The sequence below is a fragment of the Dendrobates tinctorius genome, unplaced genomic scaffold (genome assembly GCF_039654945.1).
Source record: "Dendrobates tinctorius isolate UK_male_01 unplaced genomic scaffold, ASM3965494v1 ptg000214l, whole genome shotgun sequence".
In the NCBI taxonomy this organism is placed as follows: Eukaryota; Metazoa; Chordata; class Amphibia; order Anura; family Dendrobatidae; genus Dendrobates; species Dendrobates tinctorius.
The window spans coordinates 2,682,700-2,699,852 of record NW_027361881.1 but is presented as its reverse complement, the minus strand read 5'-3'; the positions used below and the strand labels follow the sequence as shown (position 1 = coordinate 2,699,852).

The 17,153-nt window shown below is 57.6% G+C and overlaps 1 protein-coding gene and 1 non-coding gene across 5 annotated transcripts in view; both read left to right on the top strand.

Annotated features, from left to right (window-relative positions):
• Nucleotides 1-10,160: 10,160 nt before the first annotated feature.
• TRNAM-CAU (transfer RNA methionine (anticodon CAU)) lies at nucleotides 10,161-10,233 on the top strand. Its single transcript has one exon. It is a non-coding gene; the product is annotated as a tRNA-Met (tRNA).
• Nucleotides 10,234-10,493: 260 nt separating this feature from the next.
• FBXO31 (F-box protein 31) overlaps nucleotides 10,494-17,153 on the top strand; it is a 51,841-nt gene continuing 45,181 nt past the window's right edge. For 2 of the 4 annotated variants that reach the window (XM_073554913.1, XM_073554912.1), the window contains exon 1: nucleotides 10,494-10,843. In XM_073554913.1, the coding sequence (XP_073411014.1) occupies nucleotides 10,552-10,843 (292 nt within the window). In that variant the 5' untranslated portion in view covers nucleotides 10,494-10,551. Of the gene's footprint in view, nucleotides 10,844-12,669; nucleotides 12,758-17,153 lie in introns of those variants that run through there. The other 2 variants (XM_073554914.1, XM_073554915.1) reach the window with 2 other exon arrangements.

The following is a 17,153-nucleotide window of genomic DNA, read 5'->3' as shown; positions in this document are numbered from 1 at the left end:
CACAGGAGAGGATTAGATACACGGCTCAGCAGTCAGTATCACACAGGGGAGGATTAGATACACGGCTCAGCAGTCAGTATCACACAGGAGAGGATTAGATACAGGGCTCAGCAGTCAGTATCACACAGGAGAGGATTAGATACACGGCTCAGCAGTCAGTATCACACAGGATAGGATTAGATACACGGCTCAGCAGTCAGTATCACACAGGAGAGGATTAGATACAGGGCTCAGCAGTCAGTATCACACAGGAGAGGATTAGATACACGGCTCAGCAGTCAGTATCACACAGGATAGGATTAGATACACGGCTCAGCAGTCAGTATCACACAGGAGAGGATTATATACCCCGCTCAGCAGTCAGTATCACACAGGAGAGGATTAGATACACGGCTCAGCAGTCAGTATCACTCAGGATAGGATTAGATACACGGCTCAGCAGTCAGTATCACACAGGATAGGATTAGATACACGGCTCTGCAGTCAGTATCACACAGGAGAGGATTAGATACACGGCTCAGCAGTCAGTATCACACAGGATAGGATTAGATACACGGCTCAGCAGTCAGTATCACACAGGATAGGATTAGATACACGGCTCAGCAGTCAGTATCACACAGGAGAGGATTAGATACACGGCTCAGCAGTCAGTATCACACAGGAGACGATTAGATACACGGCTCAGCAGTCAGTATCACACAGGAGACGATTAGATACACGGCTCAGCAGTCAGTATCACACAGGATAGGATTAGATACACGGCTCAGCAGTCAGTATCACACAGGATAGGATTAGATACACGGCTCAGCAGTCATTATCACACAGGAGAGGATTAGATACACGGCTCAGCAGACAGTCTCACACAGGAGAGGATTAGATACACGGCTCAGCAGTCAGTATCACACAGGAGAGGATTAGATACACGGCTCAGCAGTCAGTATCACACAGGAGAGGATTAGATACACGGCTCAGCAGTCAGTATCACACAGGAGAGGATTAGATATACGGCTCAGCAGACAGTATCACACAGGAGAGGATTAGATACACGGCTCAGCAGTCAGAATCACACAGGAGAGGATTAGATACACGGCTCAGCAGTCAGTATCACACAGGAGAGGATTAGATACACGGCTAAGCAGTCAGTATCACACAGGATAGGATTAGATACACAGCTCAGCAGTCAGTATCACACAGGAGAGGATTAGATACACGGCTCAGCAGTCAGTATCACACAGGATAGGATTAGACACACGGCTCAGCAGTCAGTATCACACAGGAGAGGATTAGATACACGGCTCAGCAGTCAGTATCACACAGGAGAGGATTAGATACACGGCTCAGCAGTCAGTATCACACAGGAGAGGATTAGACACACGGCTCAGCAGTCAGTATCACACAGGATAGGATTAGATACACGGCTCAGCAGTCAGTATCACACAGGAGAGGATTAGATACACGGCTCAGCAGTCAGTATCACACAGGAGAGGATTAGATACACTGCTCAGCAGTCAGTATCACACAGGAGAGGATTAGATACACGGCTCAGCAGTCAGTATCACACAGGAGAGGATTAGACACTATTCGGTGGGGTGACAGCTGCCACACACAAGATGGAGGCCAGGCGCTCTGTGTGTGATCGCCCCCATGAGGCGGAGAGCTGCAGCTAATCAGCATCGTCCTTCCTGAATCCTTAATGAGGACATCACAACACAGGGTGACCCCAGACCCCTCCCTGAGGACGGACCCTCCGAAAACAATTCCAAGAAAATGGTGAATTGTTCCCAGAATCAAGAAATGAAAAGAATTACAAAGTGACACAAAGTAACAACCCTGCAGCACAATGCAATGTGACATACAGTCACACACTGGAGAATGTGACAGCGTAACAATCCACCATGATACAGACAGCTGGAATGGAACACGGCACTGAAACGTGAGAACGCGACACAAGGGGACACGTGACAGCCTCAGTCATGGCGGAGCGGGAGGGCCGTGCGCTCTCACCCCGGGCCCCAAATCCTGACACATTGCTCGTCACACAGAAGCATTTCGGTTGTAGTTACAGGCGCTGAGTTCAGGCCGCTAATCGAGTGCGATCGACAGTATTGAAGTTGTTCGATCCTTGGTTTCCGGCCTCTCTCCACCGTCTGAGCATTAATGATGGGGGCAGAACGATCACTACTTGTTTCACACGTCCGTTTGTGTTCATCAGGCAAAATCCGCCATTTTGCAAAAAAAAAAGGATCCGCCATTTTTCTTGGCGGATCCATTTTTTTCCCCATTGAGTTGCATTCCCGGCGGATCTTGACGGACGGCCATCCGTTGGATCCGTTTTTTTGCGGATCCGCCAAAATTTTGACGTCCGCCGACATGCCCGAACGGACCATGCAACGTTTTTTCGGGCGGCCGGATCTGCATTTCTCACTGCGCATGCCCGAAAGACTTCACTCAGCCGGAAATTTAACCCTAAACTCTGTTCTGGAGGCTGAAAAATTCTCCCCCCCCCCCCCCTTCCCCCGTGTCCTGAGTAAAACAAACTGTGCCCAAAGACACCTGTGGAGCGGGCAGCAGCAATGAAGATGCATGCTTCAGAAAAACAGGACCTGAAGCATGTGACTGCTGGGGGCGTGGCCTAAGCTCCGGAGTGCCAGGAGCTGAAGGAAAACTAGAAGGGTAGTAATTTTATTTCTATAGCGTCGACATATTCCGCAGCACTTTACATTTCAGAGGGGATTTGTACAGACAATAGACATTACAGCATAACAATAATCACATACAGTAGATTATAACAAATACCAAGAGGAGTGAGGGCCCTGCTCGCAAGCTTACAGTCTATGAGGAAAGAGGGAGACACGAAAGGTGGGTGGTAACAGTTACCCTGATTGTATGGACCAGCCATAGTGTTAAGTGTGTAACAGTACAGACACAGAGGGCTAATGGATGCATAAAGCATGTGGGAGCATGAAGGGTAACTACGGGACAAAGTTACCAAGGGACATAAACCAGATCAGGCCGGGGTCAAAGCACGAGATAGCAGGCAAAACTCGTAACAGGGACACAGCCAAATCAGAACCGACGTAACGTAGCACTGGCACAACATGGTCAAACACACTCGGCCAAGGGTCAGAGAATAAGCGACAGGGAATGGCCCCACAATGAGGCTATAAGAAGCCTCCCAGAGTGAGGCCAACCCTAAAACCACCTAATCCCAGGAACTCAGCAGTCCATGACAATAATGCAGCCCCCCCCACACACAGTATAATGCAGTGCCCCTCAGAGTATAATGTAGCCTTCTCATAGAGTATATTGCAGCCCCCCTCAGTAAGAGATGGGGCACTATCAGCAGGAGCCAGGGCACTATCAGCAGGAGACGGGGCATTGTCAGCAGGAGATGGAGCACTGTCAGCAGGAGACGGGGCATTGTCAGCAGGAGATGGAGCACTGTCAGCAGGAGACGGGGCATTGTCAGTAGGAGTCGGGACACTCAGCAGGACCCGGGGCATTGTCAGTGTCATGGTCCCGGCTGATGCGCGCACCTCCCGGCGTGCTCCTGTGGCCCGGCGCGTCCCCGCGCCCGGCTTCCGTGTCCCTCAGCGTCGGGCGCCTGCGCACTGTGGGGATCCCGGCGCTCTGCCTCCTGGGAGTGATGACGCGGTGGCGCCGCCCCCAACATGGCGGCGTCCACCGACTACATAGGATCAGCGTCTGGCCAGGTTGGTTGCCTGACCGTCAACTACAGTGACGCTGTCTCCTTCAGCGCTCACTGTGTCTCCTGCCTGGCCCCTTTTCTGCGCCACCTCTGGCAGCCCTCGCGCTGTCCCTTTTGCCATTCCTTGTCCACAGTTGTCTTCTGTGTCTGCCTCTGTCCGTCTGCCTCCTGCCTTGTCTCCCATTCTGTGTCCTTACCTGTGCCTTCTCTCCATTACAGCCTCCCGCCTGTGCCACCCGCTGAGCTCAGTACGCGCCCCATTCTCCGTGATCCCCAGGTCCTTCTCCGCTACAGCTTGGTGTCTTCTGTGTGTCCGCTCCTGGCTTAACCCCAGTCTCCCCTTTGGTTCTGGCTGTCACGGTTCTACCCTCCGTGGGCCTGCCCCTAACGCTCCCTGTATAGGGGGTGGCCAAACCTGGTCCGCTGGCCCTCGGGGGCTCTGGAGCCGTGACCCAGAGGGTCCACTACCGGGTTGTTCTCACATCGCCCCCTGTAACAGCAACCGTACAGTCAGCAGGAGCCGGGACACTGTCAGCAGGAGATGAGGCATTGTCAGCAGGAGATGAGGCACTGTCAGCAGGAGCCGGGGCATTGTCAGCTGGAGCCGGGGCACTGTCAGCAGGAGATGGGGCACTGTCAGCAGGAGACGGGGCACTGTCAGCAGGAGATGAGGCATCGTCAGCAGGAGACGGGGCACTGTCAACAGGAGACGGGGCATTGTCAGCAGGTGACGGTGCATTGTCAGCAGGAGCCGGTTCACTGTCAGCAGGAGCCGGGGCATTGTCAGCAGGAGCCGGGGCACTGTCAGCAGGAGATGGGGCACTGTCAGCAGGAGACGGGGCACTGTCAGCAGGAGATGAGGCATCGTCAGCAGGAGACGGGGCACTGTCAGCAGGAGATGGGGCATTGTCAGCAGGTGACGGGGCATTGTCAGCAGGAGCCGATTCACTGTCAGCAGGAGCCGGGGCACTGTCAGCAGGAGACGGGTACTGTCAGCAGGAGACGGGGCACTGTCAGCAGGAGATGAGGCATTGTCAGCAGGATACGGGGCACTGTCAGCAGATGAGGCATTGTCAGCAGGAGACGGGGCATCTATAATATGACAATGATGGTTGTGATATCAGCATGTCACACAGTAACCACTGGGCGCGCCTATTGTGAGGTCTGTGACATGACGGCTGGGTACTGATGGTCCATCTGCTGAAGCCCCCACGGCTGCCATGTTGGTCCTCCATAGTCCGGCCGGCAGCTGAGCTTCCTGTGACAATGGCTGTGTAGTGCAATATTGTAACACTGCAGAAAATTGTATGAGCTCGAAAGGGGCCAAGAACTAAAACCATAACAAAAAGTTTTAAAAAACATTAAAAAAATTAAAATTCAAACTCCCTCCCCTCAATTAAGAATAAAACCTATTAACCTGTCTGGTGTCGCTGCAGCCGTAAGAGCCCGAAGTGAAAAATATGAAATTCTACAAATCAGAAGGTAAATAATGGAAATAAAAAAAAACACAAAAACTCCAGAAATGAGAAATGCGCCAGAAACAAAACCTCTCACGGCTCCGGGGACAGAAAGGACAAAATACTGCGGGGCTCAGAACGGCGACGCTGACAGCTAAGGAGAAAAACGCACAAGATTATTCTCTCCGTGGTCGCTCCGACCACGATAATCTCGTCCCCGGGTCATTCAGCAATTGTGGGATTGCAGGATGTTCTCACTGCTCCAGAGGACACGGAATCTCAGAAAAAGGGGAAAAAACAAAATGTGGTCATCAAATGGTTAAGAGTCTGGACTCCCAGCCTCTTCCGTGTCAGCTCCTGCCTCCAGCACCCTCATTCACCTCTTGTTCTCCAGATCCTCCAGTGCCCACTACACTCCGCAGCCTCCTCTACCCCCTGCGCTCCGCAGCCTTCTCTACCCCCTGCGCTCCGCAGCCTCCTCTACCCTCTGCAGCCTCCTCTACCCCCTGCGCTCCGCAGCCTCCTCTACCCTCTGCAGCCTCCTCTATCTCCTGTGCTCTGCAGCCTCCTCTACCCTCTGCTCTCTGCAGCCTCTACCTCCTGTGCTCCGCAGCCTCCTCTACCCCCTGCGCTCCGCAGCCTCCTCTACCCTCTGCTCTCTGCAGCCTCCTCTACCTCCTGTGCTCCGCAGCCTCCTCTACCCTCTGCGCTCCGCGGCCTCCTCTACCTCCTGTGCTCCGCGGCCTCCTCTACCTCCTGTGCTCCGCAGCCTCCTCTACCCCCTGCGCTCCGCAGCCTCCTCTACCCTCTGCTCTCTGCAGTCTCCTCTACCCCCTGCGCTCCGCAGCCTCCTCTATCCTCTGCTCTCTGCAGCCTCCTCTACCTCCTGTGCTCCGCAGCCTCCTCTACCCCCTGCGCTCCGCAGCCTCCTCTACCCTCTGCGCTCCGCGGCCTCCTCTACCCCCTGCGCTCCGCAGCCTCCTCTACCCTCTGCTCTCTGCAGCCTCCTCTACCTCCTGTGCTCCGCAGCCTCCTCTACCCTCTGCTCTCCGCAGCCTCCTCTACCTCCTGTGCACCGCAGCCTCCTCTACCCCCTGCGCACCGCAGCCTCCTCTACCCTCTGCGCTCCGCAGCCTCCTCTACCCTCTGCTCTCTGCAGCCTCCTCTACCTCCTGTGCTCCGCAGCCTCCTCTACCCTCTGCGCTCCGCGGCCTCCTCTACCTCCTGTGCTCCGCAGCCTCCTCTACCCCCTGCGCTCCGCAGCCTCCTCTACCCTCTGCTCTCTGCAGCCTCCTCTACCCCCTTCACTCCGCAGCCTCCTCTACCCACTGCTCTCTGCAGCCTCCTCTACCTCCTGTGCTCCGCAGCCTCCTCTACCCCCTGCGCTCCGCAGCCTCCTCTACCCCCTGTGCTCCGCAGCCTCTACCCCCTGCGCTCCGCGGCCTCCTCTACCCCCTGCGCTCCGCAGCCTCCTCTACCCTCTGCTCTCTGCAGCCTCCTCTACCTCCTGTGCTCCGCAGCCTCCTCTACCCTCTGCTCTCTGCAGCCTCCTCTACCCCCTGCGCTCCGCAGCCTCCTCTACCCTCTGCTCTCCGCAGCCTCCTCTACCTCCTGTGCACCGCAGCCTCCTCTACCCCCTTCGCTCCGCAGCCTCCTCTACTTCCTGCGCACTGCAGCCTCCTCTACCCTCTGCTCTCTGCAGCCTCCTCTACCTCCTGTGCACTGCAGCCTCCTCTACCCTCTGCTCTCTGCAGCCTCCTCTACCTCCTGCGCTCCGCAGCCTCCTCTACCCCTGTGCTCCGCAGCCTCCTCTACCCTCTGATCTCTGCAGCCTCCTCTACCTCCTGTGCTCCGCAGCCTCCTCTACCCTCTGCTCTCTGCAGCCTCCTCTACCTCCTGTGCACCGCAGCCTCCTCTACCCCCTGCGCTCCGCAGCCTCCTCTACCCCCTGCGCACCGCAGCCTCTATCTCCTGCGCTCCGCAGCCTCCTCTACCCCCTGCGCACCGCAGCCACCTCTGCGCTCCGCGGCCTCCTCTACCCTCTGCTCTCCGCGGCCTCCTCTACCCCCTGCGCTCCGCAGCCTCCTCTACCCCCTATGCACCGCAGCCTCCTCTACCCCCTGCGCTCCGCAGCCTCCTCTACCCCCTGCGCTCCGCAGCCTCCTCTACCCCCTGCGCTCCGCAGCCTCCTCTACCTCCTGCGCTCCGCAGCCTCCTCTACCCCCTGCACTCCGCAGCCTCCTCTACCTCCTGCGCTCCGCAGCCTCCTCTACCTCCTGCGCTCCGCAGCCTCCTCTATCCCCTGCGCTCCGCAGCCTTCTCTACCCCCTGCGCTCCGCAGCCTCGTCTACCTCCTGCGCTCCGCAGCCTTCTCTATCCCCTGCGCTCCGCAGCCTCCTCTACCCCCTGCGCTCCGCAGCCTCCTCTACCTCCTGCGCACCGCAGCCTCCTCAACCCCCTGCGCTCCGCAGCCTCCTCTACCCCCTGCGCTCCGCAGCCTCCTCTACCTCTTGCGCTCCGCAGCCTCCTCTACCCCTGCTCTCCGCAGCCTCCTCTACCTCCTGCGCTGCGCAGCCTCCTCTACCTCCTGCGCTCTGCAGCCTCCTCTACCCCCTGCGCTCCGCAGCCTCCTCTACCCCCTGCGCTCCGCAGCCTCCTCTACCCCCTGCGCTCCGCAGCCTCCTCTACCTCCTGCGCTCCGCAGCCTCCTCTACCTCCTGCTCTCCCCAGCCTCCACCTCCTGCGCTCCGCAGCCTCCTCTACCCCCTGCGCTCCGCAGCCTCCTCTACCTCCTGCGCTCCGCAGCCTCCTCTAACTCCTGCGCTCCGCAGCCTCCTCTACCTCCTGCGCTCCCCAGCCTCCTCTACCTCCTGCGCTCCGCAGCCTCCTCTACCTCCTGCGCTGCGCAGCCTCCTCTACCTCCTGCTCTCCGCAGCCTCCTCTACCTCCTGTGCTCCGCAGCCTCCTCTACCTCCTGCTCTCCCCAGCCTCCTCTACCTCCTGCTCTCCCCAGCCTCCTCTACCTCCTGCTCTCCGCAGCCTCCTCTACCTCCTGCGCTCCGCAGCCTCCTCTACCCTCTGCTCTCTGCAGCCTCCTCTACCTCCTGTGCTCCGCAGCCTCCTCTACCCTCTGCTCTCTGCAGCCTCCTCTACCCCCTGCGCTCCGCAGCCTCCTCTACCCCCTGCGCTCCGCAGCCTCCTCTACCCTCTGCTCTCCGCAGCCTCCTCTACCTCCTGTGCACCGCAGCCTCCTCTACCCCCTTCGATCCGCAGCCTCCTCTACTTCCTGCGCTCTGCAGCCTCCTCTACCCTCTGCTCTCTGCAGCCTCCTCTACCTCCTGTGCACTGCAGCCTCCTCTACCCTCTGCTCTCTGCAGCCTCCTCTACCTCCTGTGCACCGCAGCCTCCTCTACCCCCTGCGCTCCGCAGCCTCCTCTACCCCCTGTGCACCGCAGCCTCTATCTCCTGCGCTCCGCAGCCTCCTCTACCCCCTGCGCACCGCAGCCACCTCTGCGCTCCGCGGCCTCCTCTACCCTCTGCTCTCCGCGGCCTCCTCTACCCCCAGCGCTCCGCAGCCTCCTCTACCCCCTATGCACCGCAGCCTCCTCTACCCCCTGCGCTCCGCAGCCTCCTCTACCCCCTGCGCTCCGCAGCCTCCTCTACCCCCTGCGCTCCGCAGCCTCCTCTACCTCCTGCGCTCCGCAGCCTCCTCTACCTCCTGCGCTCCGCAGCCTCCTCTACCCCCTGCGCTCCGCAGCCTCCTCTACCTCCTGCGCTCCGCAGCCTCCTCTACCTCCTGCGCTCCGCAGCCTCCTCTATCCCCTGCGCTCCGCAGCCTTCTCTACCCCCTGCGCTCCGCAGCCTCGTCTACCTCCTGCGCTCCGCAGCCTTCTCTATCCCCTGCGCTCCGCAGCCTCCTCTACCCCCTGCGCTCCGCAGCCTCCTCTACCTCCTGCGCACCGCAGCCTCCTCAACCCCCTGCGCTCCGCAGCCTCCTCTACCCCCTGCGCTCCGCAGCCTCCTCTACCTCCTGCGCTCCGCAGCCTCCTCTACCCCTGCGCTCCGCAGCCTCCTCTGCCCTCTGCTCTCCGCAGCCTCCTCTACCTCCTGCGCTGCGCAGCCTCCTCTACCCCCTGCGCTCCGCAGCCTCCTCTACCCCCTGCGCTCCGCAGCCTCCTCTACCTCCTGCGCTCCGCAGCCTCCTCTACCTCCTGCTCTCCCCAGCCTCCTCTACCTCCTGCGCTCCGCAGCCTCCTCTACCCCCTGCGCTCCGCAGCCTCCTCTACCTCCTGCGCTCCGCAGCCTCCTCTACCTCCTGCGCTCCGCAGCCTCCTCTACCTCCTGCTCTCCCCAGCCTCCTCTACCTCCTGCTCTCCCCAGCCTCCTCTACCCCCTGCGCTCCGCAGCCTCCTCTACCTCCTGCTCTCCCCAGCCTCCTCTACCCCCTGTGCTCCGCAGCCTCCTCTACCTCCTGCTCTCCCCAGCCTCCTCTACCCCCTGCGCTCCGCAGCCTCCTCTACCTCCTGCGCTCCGCAGCCTCCTCTACCCCCTGCGCTCCGCAGCCTCCTCTACCTCCTGTGCTCCGCAGCCTCCTCTACCTCCTGTGCTCCGCAGCCTCCTCTACCTCCTGCGCTCCGCAGCCTCCTCTACCTCCTGCTCTCCACAGCCTCCTCTACCTCTTGTGCTCCGCAGCCTCCTCTACCCTCTGCTCTCTGCAGCCTCCTCTACCTCCTGCGCTCCGCAGCCTCCTCTACCTCCTGCGCTCCGCAGCCTCCTCTACCTCCTGCGCTCCGCAGCCTCCTCTACCTCCTGCGCTCCGCAGCCTCCTCTACCTCCTGCGCTCCGCAGCCTCCTCTACCTCCTGCGCTCCGCAGCCTCCTCTACCTCCTGCTCTCCCCAGCCTCCTCTGCTCTCTGCAGTCTCCTCTTCCTCCTGCAGCCTTCTCTCCCTCCAATGCTCCTGGCCTCTGCAGCCTCCTCTTCCTCTCCATCCTCGCCTCGTTAGCGCAGTAGGTAGCGCGTCAGTCTCATAATCTGAAGGTCGTGAGTTCGATCCTCACACGGGGCAGGAAGGTTTTATTTTCCTTTTTTGTGTATGTCGGTGTGTCTCCGTTATCCCTTCTCTTCCCGCCGCGCCGGCTGTCACTGACGGATACCGAGCGGAGAGGGGGAAGCGGCGGCGCTGTCAGTGGGCGTGCCCTGGGATGGGAGGCTCAAACCGAGGAGGGCGTGCCTGAAATGGAACGGGCGTGTCCCAATTGGTTGTGGGCGTGCCTCGGCCTGCAGTAGGCGTGTCCAGCAGAGTAATTGGCGTGGTTGCGCTCGGAGTGGGCGTGTCCGGGCCTGGAGTGGGCGGCGCCGGCTGTCAGTGCCGCGGTGCTCCGGGATGGCGGTGTGTGCCCGCTTCTGCGGGGTGGTGCACTCCGGGGGATGCCGGCAGAGGCAGCGGGAAGGAGGCAGCGAGCCGGAGGACGGGGAGGCGGCGGCGGAGGTGCTGCGGGTGGAGGTGCAGCCGGCGCCCCGGGGAGCCCGCACTCTGCTGCAGCTGCCGCCGGAGATCCTGGTGGAGATCTTCTCCTGCCTGCCCGGCACCGAGCTGCCGCCACTCGCCCTCGTGTGCCGCAAGTTCCGCCAGATCCTCAGCACCGACACCATCTGGAGGAGACGCTGCAGGCAGGGTGAGGCCCGGGCACCGGGAGGGGCGGGGACACCGGGAGGGGCGGGGCGGGGCCCGGACACCGGGAGGGGCGGGGATACCGGGAGGGCCGGGGCCCGGGCATCGGGAGGGGCGGGGATACCGGGAGCGGCGGGGCCCGGACACCGGGAGGGGCGGGGATACCGGGAGGGGCGGGGCCCGGACACCGGGAGGGGCGTGGATACCGGGAGGGGCGTGGACACCGGGAGGGGCGGGACAACGGGAAAGCGGAGATACCGGGAGGGGCGGGGACACCGGAAGGGTGAGGCCCGTACACCGGGAGGGGCGGAGACACCAGGAGGGTGAAGGGCGTGGACAGCGGGAGGGGCGGGGACAACGGGAAAGCGGAGATACCGGGAGGGGCGGGGACACCGGAAGGGTGAGGCCCGGTCACCGGGAGGGGCGGGGACACCGGGAGGGTGAGGGCGGGGATACCGGGAGAGGCGGGGACACCGGGAGGGGTGAGGCCCGTACACCGGGAGGGGCGGAGACACCAGGAGGGTGAAGGGCGTGGACACCGGGAGGGGCGGAGACATCGGGAGAGGCCCGGACACCGGGAGGGGCGGGGACACCGGGAGGGGCGGGGACAACGGGAAAGCGGAGATACCGGGAGGGGCGGGGACACCGGAAGGGTGAGGCCCGGTCACCGGGAGGGGCGGGGACACCGGGAGGGGCGGGGCCCGGACATCGGGAGGGGCGGGGACACCGGGAGGGTGAGGGCGGGGATACCGGGAGAGGCCCGGACACCGGGAGGGGCGGGGCCCGAACACCGGGAGGGGCGTGGATACCGGGAGGGGTGGGGACACCGGGAGGGGTGAGGCCCGTACACCGGGAGGGGCGGAGACACCAGGAGGGTGAAGGGCGTGGACACCAGGAGGGGCGGAGACATCGGGAGGGGCCCGGACACCGGGAGGGGCGGGGACACCGGGAGGGGCGGGGACAACGGGAAAGCGGAGATACCGGGAGGGGCGGGGACACCGGAAGGGTGAGGCCCGGTCACCGGGAGGGGCGGGGACACCGGGAGGGGCGGGGGCCGAACACCGGGAGGGGCGGGGACACCGGGAGAGGCCTGGACACCGGGAGGGGTAGGGACACCGGGAGGGGCGGGGCCCGAACACCGGGAGGGGCGGGGCCCGAACACCGGGAGGGGTGAGGCCCGGACACCGGGAGGGGCGGAGACACCAGGAGGGTGAAGGGCGTGGACACCGGGAGGGGCGGGGACACCGGGAGAGTCCCGGACACCGGGAGGGGCAGGGACACCGGGAGGGGCGGGGACACCGGGAGGGGCGGGGACACCGGGAGGGGCAGGGACACCGGGAGGGGCGGGAACACCGGGAGGGGCGGGGCCCGGACACCGGGAGGGGCGGGGACACCGGGAGGGGCGGGGGCCGAACACCGGGAGGGGCGGGGACACCGGGAGAGGCCTGGACACCGGGAGGGGTAGGGACACCAGGAGGGGCGGGGCCCGAACACCGGGAGAGGCGGGGCCCGAACACCGGGAGGGGCGGGGACACCGGGAGGGGTGAGGCCCGGACACCGGGAGGGGCGGAGACACCAGGAGGGTGAAGGGCGTTGACACCGGGAGGGGCGGGGACACCGGGAGAGGCCCGGACACCGGGAGGGGCAGGGACACCGGGAGGGTGAGGGCGGGGACACCGGGAGGGTGAGGGCGGGGACACCGGGAGGGGCGGGGACACCGGGAGAGGCCCGGACACCGGGAGGGGCGGGGACACCGGAAGGGGCGGGGATACCAGGAGAGGCGGGAGGAAGTTACTATAAGGAGATTACCCCGGGATCCACCGGGGAGAGGGAGATTACCCCGGGATCCACCGGGGAGAGGGAGATTACCCCGGGATCTGTGCACTGAGAATTATCCATTTCTGTAACTTTTTGGGCCGTGAGTTTCCTTCTCTCGTCTTTATTTGTAGTTTATAGACTTTCAGCTCCAAAGTCCTAAATCCGCTGTCTGATGTCAGCACAGAACGACGGCTCAGGACAAGCGCTGCCGCCATACAGTCAGCGATACGTGGGAAGGTGGAAGTGTGTGATTGGCCGAAGCTCTGTGCACCGAGCGCCTGTAACTAATGGGTACAGTCATTCTGTACTGACACTGAGCTCCACTGATAACACTGCAGGAGAGGGGGCAGCGCAGAGGTCACAACCCGCACACACATTACTGATCCGGAGTTACCTCCTGTATTATACCCCAGAGCTGCACTCACTATTCTGCTGATGCAGTCACTGTGTACATACATTACTGATCCTGAATTACATCCTGTATTATACTCCAGAGCTGCACTCACTATTCTGCTGATGCAGTCACTGTGTACATACATTACATTACTGATCCCGAGTTACATCCTGTATTATACCCCAGAGCTGCACTCACTACTCTGCTGGTGCAGTCACTGTGTACATACATTACATTACTGATCCTGAATTACATCCTGTATTATACTCCAGAGCTGCACTCACTATTCTGCTGATGCAGTCACTGTGTACATACATTACATTACTGATCCCGAGTTACATCCTGTATTATACCCCAGAGCTGCACTCACTACTCTGCTGGTGCAGTCACTGTGTACATACATTACATTACTGATCCTGAATTACATCCTGTATTATACTCCAGAGCTGCACTCACTATTCTGCTGATGCAGTCACTGTGTACATACATTACATTACTGATCCCGAGTTACATCCTGTATTATACCCCAGAGCTGCACTCACTACTCTGCTGGTGCAGTCACTGTGTACATACATTACATTACTAATCCTGAGTTACATCCTGTATTATACCCCAGAGCTGCACTCACTACTCTGCTGGTGCAGTCACTGTGTACATACATTACATTACTAATCCTGAGTTACATCCTGTATTATACTCCAGAGCAGCACTCACTATTCTGCTGGTGCAGTCACTGTGTACATACATTACATTACTGATCCTGAGTCACCTCCTGTATTATACCCCAGAGCTGCACTCACTATTCTGCTGGTGCAGTCACTGTGTGCATACATTACTGATCCTGAGTTACATCCTGTATTATACTCCAGAGCTGCACTCACTATTCTGCTGGTGCAGTCACTGTGTACATACATTACTGATCCTGATTTACCTCCTGTATTATACTCCAGAGCTGCGCTCACTATTCTGCTGGTGCAGTCACTGTGTACATATATTACATTACTGATCCTGAGTTACATCCTGTATTATACTCCAGAGCTGCACTCACTATTCTGCTGGTGCAGTCACTGTGTACATATATTACATTACTGATCCTGAGTTACCTCCTGTATTATACTCCAGAGCTGCGCTCACTATTCTGCTGGTGCAGTCACTGTGTACATATATTACATTACTGATCCTGAGTTACATCCTGTATTATACCCCAGAGCTGCACTCACTATTCTGATGGTGCAGTCACTGTGTACATACATTACATTACTGATCCTGAGTTACCTCCTGTATTAAACCCCAGAGCTGCGCTCACTATTCTGCTGGTGCAGTCACTGTGTACATACATTACATTACTGATCCTGAGTTACCTCCTGTATTATACTCCAGAGCTGCACTCACTATTCTGCTGGTGCAGTCACTGTGTACATACATTACTGATCCTAAGTTACCTCCTGTATTATACCCCAGAGCTGCACTCACTATTCTGCTGGTGCAGTCACTGTGTACATACATTACTGATCCTGAGTTACCTCCTGTATTATACTCCAGAGCTGCACTCACTATTCTGCTGGTGCAGTCACTGTGTACATACATTACTGATCCTAAGTTACCTCCTGTATTATACCCCAGAGCTGCACTCACTATTCTGCTGGTGCAGTCACTGTGTACATACATTACATTACTGATCCTGAGTTACATCCTGCATTATACCCCAGAGCTGCACTCAGTATTCTGCTGGTGCAGTCACTGTGTACATACATTACATTACTGATCCTGAGTTACATCCTGTATAATACCCCAGAGCTGCGCTCACTATTCTGCTGGTGCAGTCACTGTGTACATACATTACTGATCCTGAGTTACCTCCTGTATTATACTCCAGAGCTGCGCTCACTATTCTGCTGGTGCAGTCACTGTGTACATACATTACATTACTGATCCTGAGTCACCTCCTGTATTATACCCCAGAGCTGCACTCACTATTCTGCTGGTGCAGTCTCTGTGTACATACATTACATTACTGATCCTGAATTACATCCTGTATTATACTCCAGAGCTGCACTCACTATTCTGCTGGTGCAGTCACTGTGTACATACATTACATTACTGATCCTGAGTTACATCCTGTATTATACCCCAGAGCTGCACTCACTATTCTGCTGGTGCAGTCACTGTGTACATACATTACATTACTGATCCTGACTTACCTCCTGCATTATACCCCAGAGCTGCACTCACTATTCTGCTGGTGCAGTCAGTGTATACATACATTACATTACTGATCCTGAGTTACATCCTGTATTGTACCCCAGAGCTGCACTCACTACTCTGCTGGTGCAGTCACTGTGTACATACATTACATTACTGATCCTGAGTTACATCCTGTATTATACTCCAGAGCTGCACTCACTATTCTGCTGGTGCAGTCACTGTGTACATACATTACATTACTGATCCTGAGTCACCTCCTGTATTATACCCCAGAGCTGCACTCACTATTCTGCTGGTGCATTCACTGTGTGCATACATTACTGATCATGAGTTACATTCTGTATTATACTCCAGAGCTGCGCTCACTATTCTGCTGGTGCAGTCACTGTGTACATACATTACATTACTGATCCTGAGTCACCTCCTGTATTATACCCCAGAGCTGCACTCACTATTCTGCTGGTGCAGTCACTGTGTGCATACATTACTGATCCTGAGTTACATCCTGTATTATACTCCAGAGCTGCACTCACTATTCTGCTGGTGCAGTCACTGTGTACATACATTACTGATCCTGATTTACCTCCTGTATTATACTCCAGAGCTGCGCTCACTATTCTGCTGGTGCAGTCACTGTGTACATATATTACATTACTGATCCTGAGTTACATCCTGTATTATACCCCAGAGCTGCACTCACTATTCTGCTGGTGCAGTTACTGTGTACATACATTACATTACTGATCCTGAGTTACATCCTGTATTATGCTCCAGAGCTGCACTCACTATTCTGCTGGTGCAGTCACTGTGTACATACATTACATTACTAATCCTGAGTTACCTCCTGTATTAAACCCCAGAGCTGCGCTCACTATTCTGCTGGTGCAGTCACTGTGTACAAACATTACATTACTGATCCTGAGTTACATCCTGTATTATACTCCAGAGCTGCACTCACTATTCTGCTGATGCAGTCACTGTGTACATACATTACATTACTGATCCTGAGTTACCTCCTGTATTATACTCCAGAGCTGCACTCACTATTCTGCTGGTGCAGTCACTGTGTACATACATTACATTACTGATCCTGAGTCACCTCCTGTATTATACCCCAGAGCTGCACTCACTATTCTGCTGGTGCAGTCACTGTGTGCATACATTACTGATCATGAGTTACATCCTGTATTATACTCCAGAGCTGCGCTCACTATTCTGCTGGTGCAGTCACTGTGTACATACATTACATTACTGATCCTGAGTTACATCCTGTATTATACTCCAGAACTGCACTCACTATTCTGCTGGTGCAGTCACTGTGTACATACATTACTGATCCTGAGTTACATCCTGTATTATACCCCAGAGCTGCACTCACTATTCTGCTGGTGCAGTCACTGTGTACATACATTACATTACTGATCCTGACTTACCTCCTGCATTATTCCCCAGAGCTGCACTCACTATTCTGCTGGTGCAGTCACTGTGTACACACATTACATTACTGATCCTGAGTTACATCCTGTATTGTACCCCAGAGCTGCACTCACTACTCTGATGGTGCAGTCACTGTGTACATACATTACATTACTGATCCTGAGTTACATCCTGTATTGTACCCCCGAGCTGCACTCACTACTCTGCTGGTGCAGTCACTGTGTACATACATTACATTACTAATCCTGAGTTACATCCTGTATTATACTCCAGAGCTGCACTCACTATTCTGCTGGTGCAGTCACTGTGTACATACATTACATTACTGATCCTGAGTCACCTCCTGTATTATACCCCAGAGCTGCACTCACTATTCTGCTGGTGCAGTCACTGTGTGCATACATTACATTACTGATCCTGAGTTACATCCTGTATTATACTCCAGAGCTGCACTCACTAT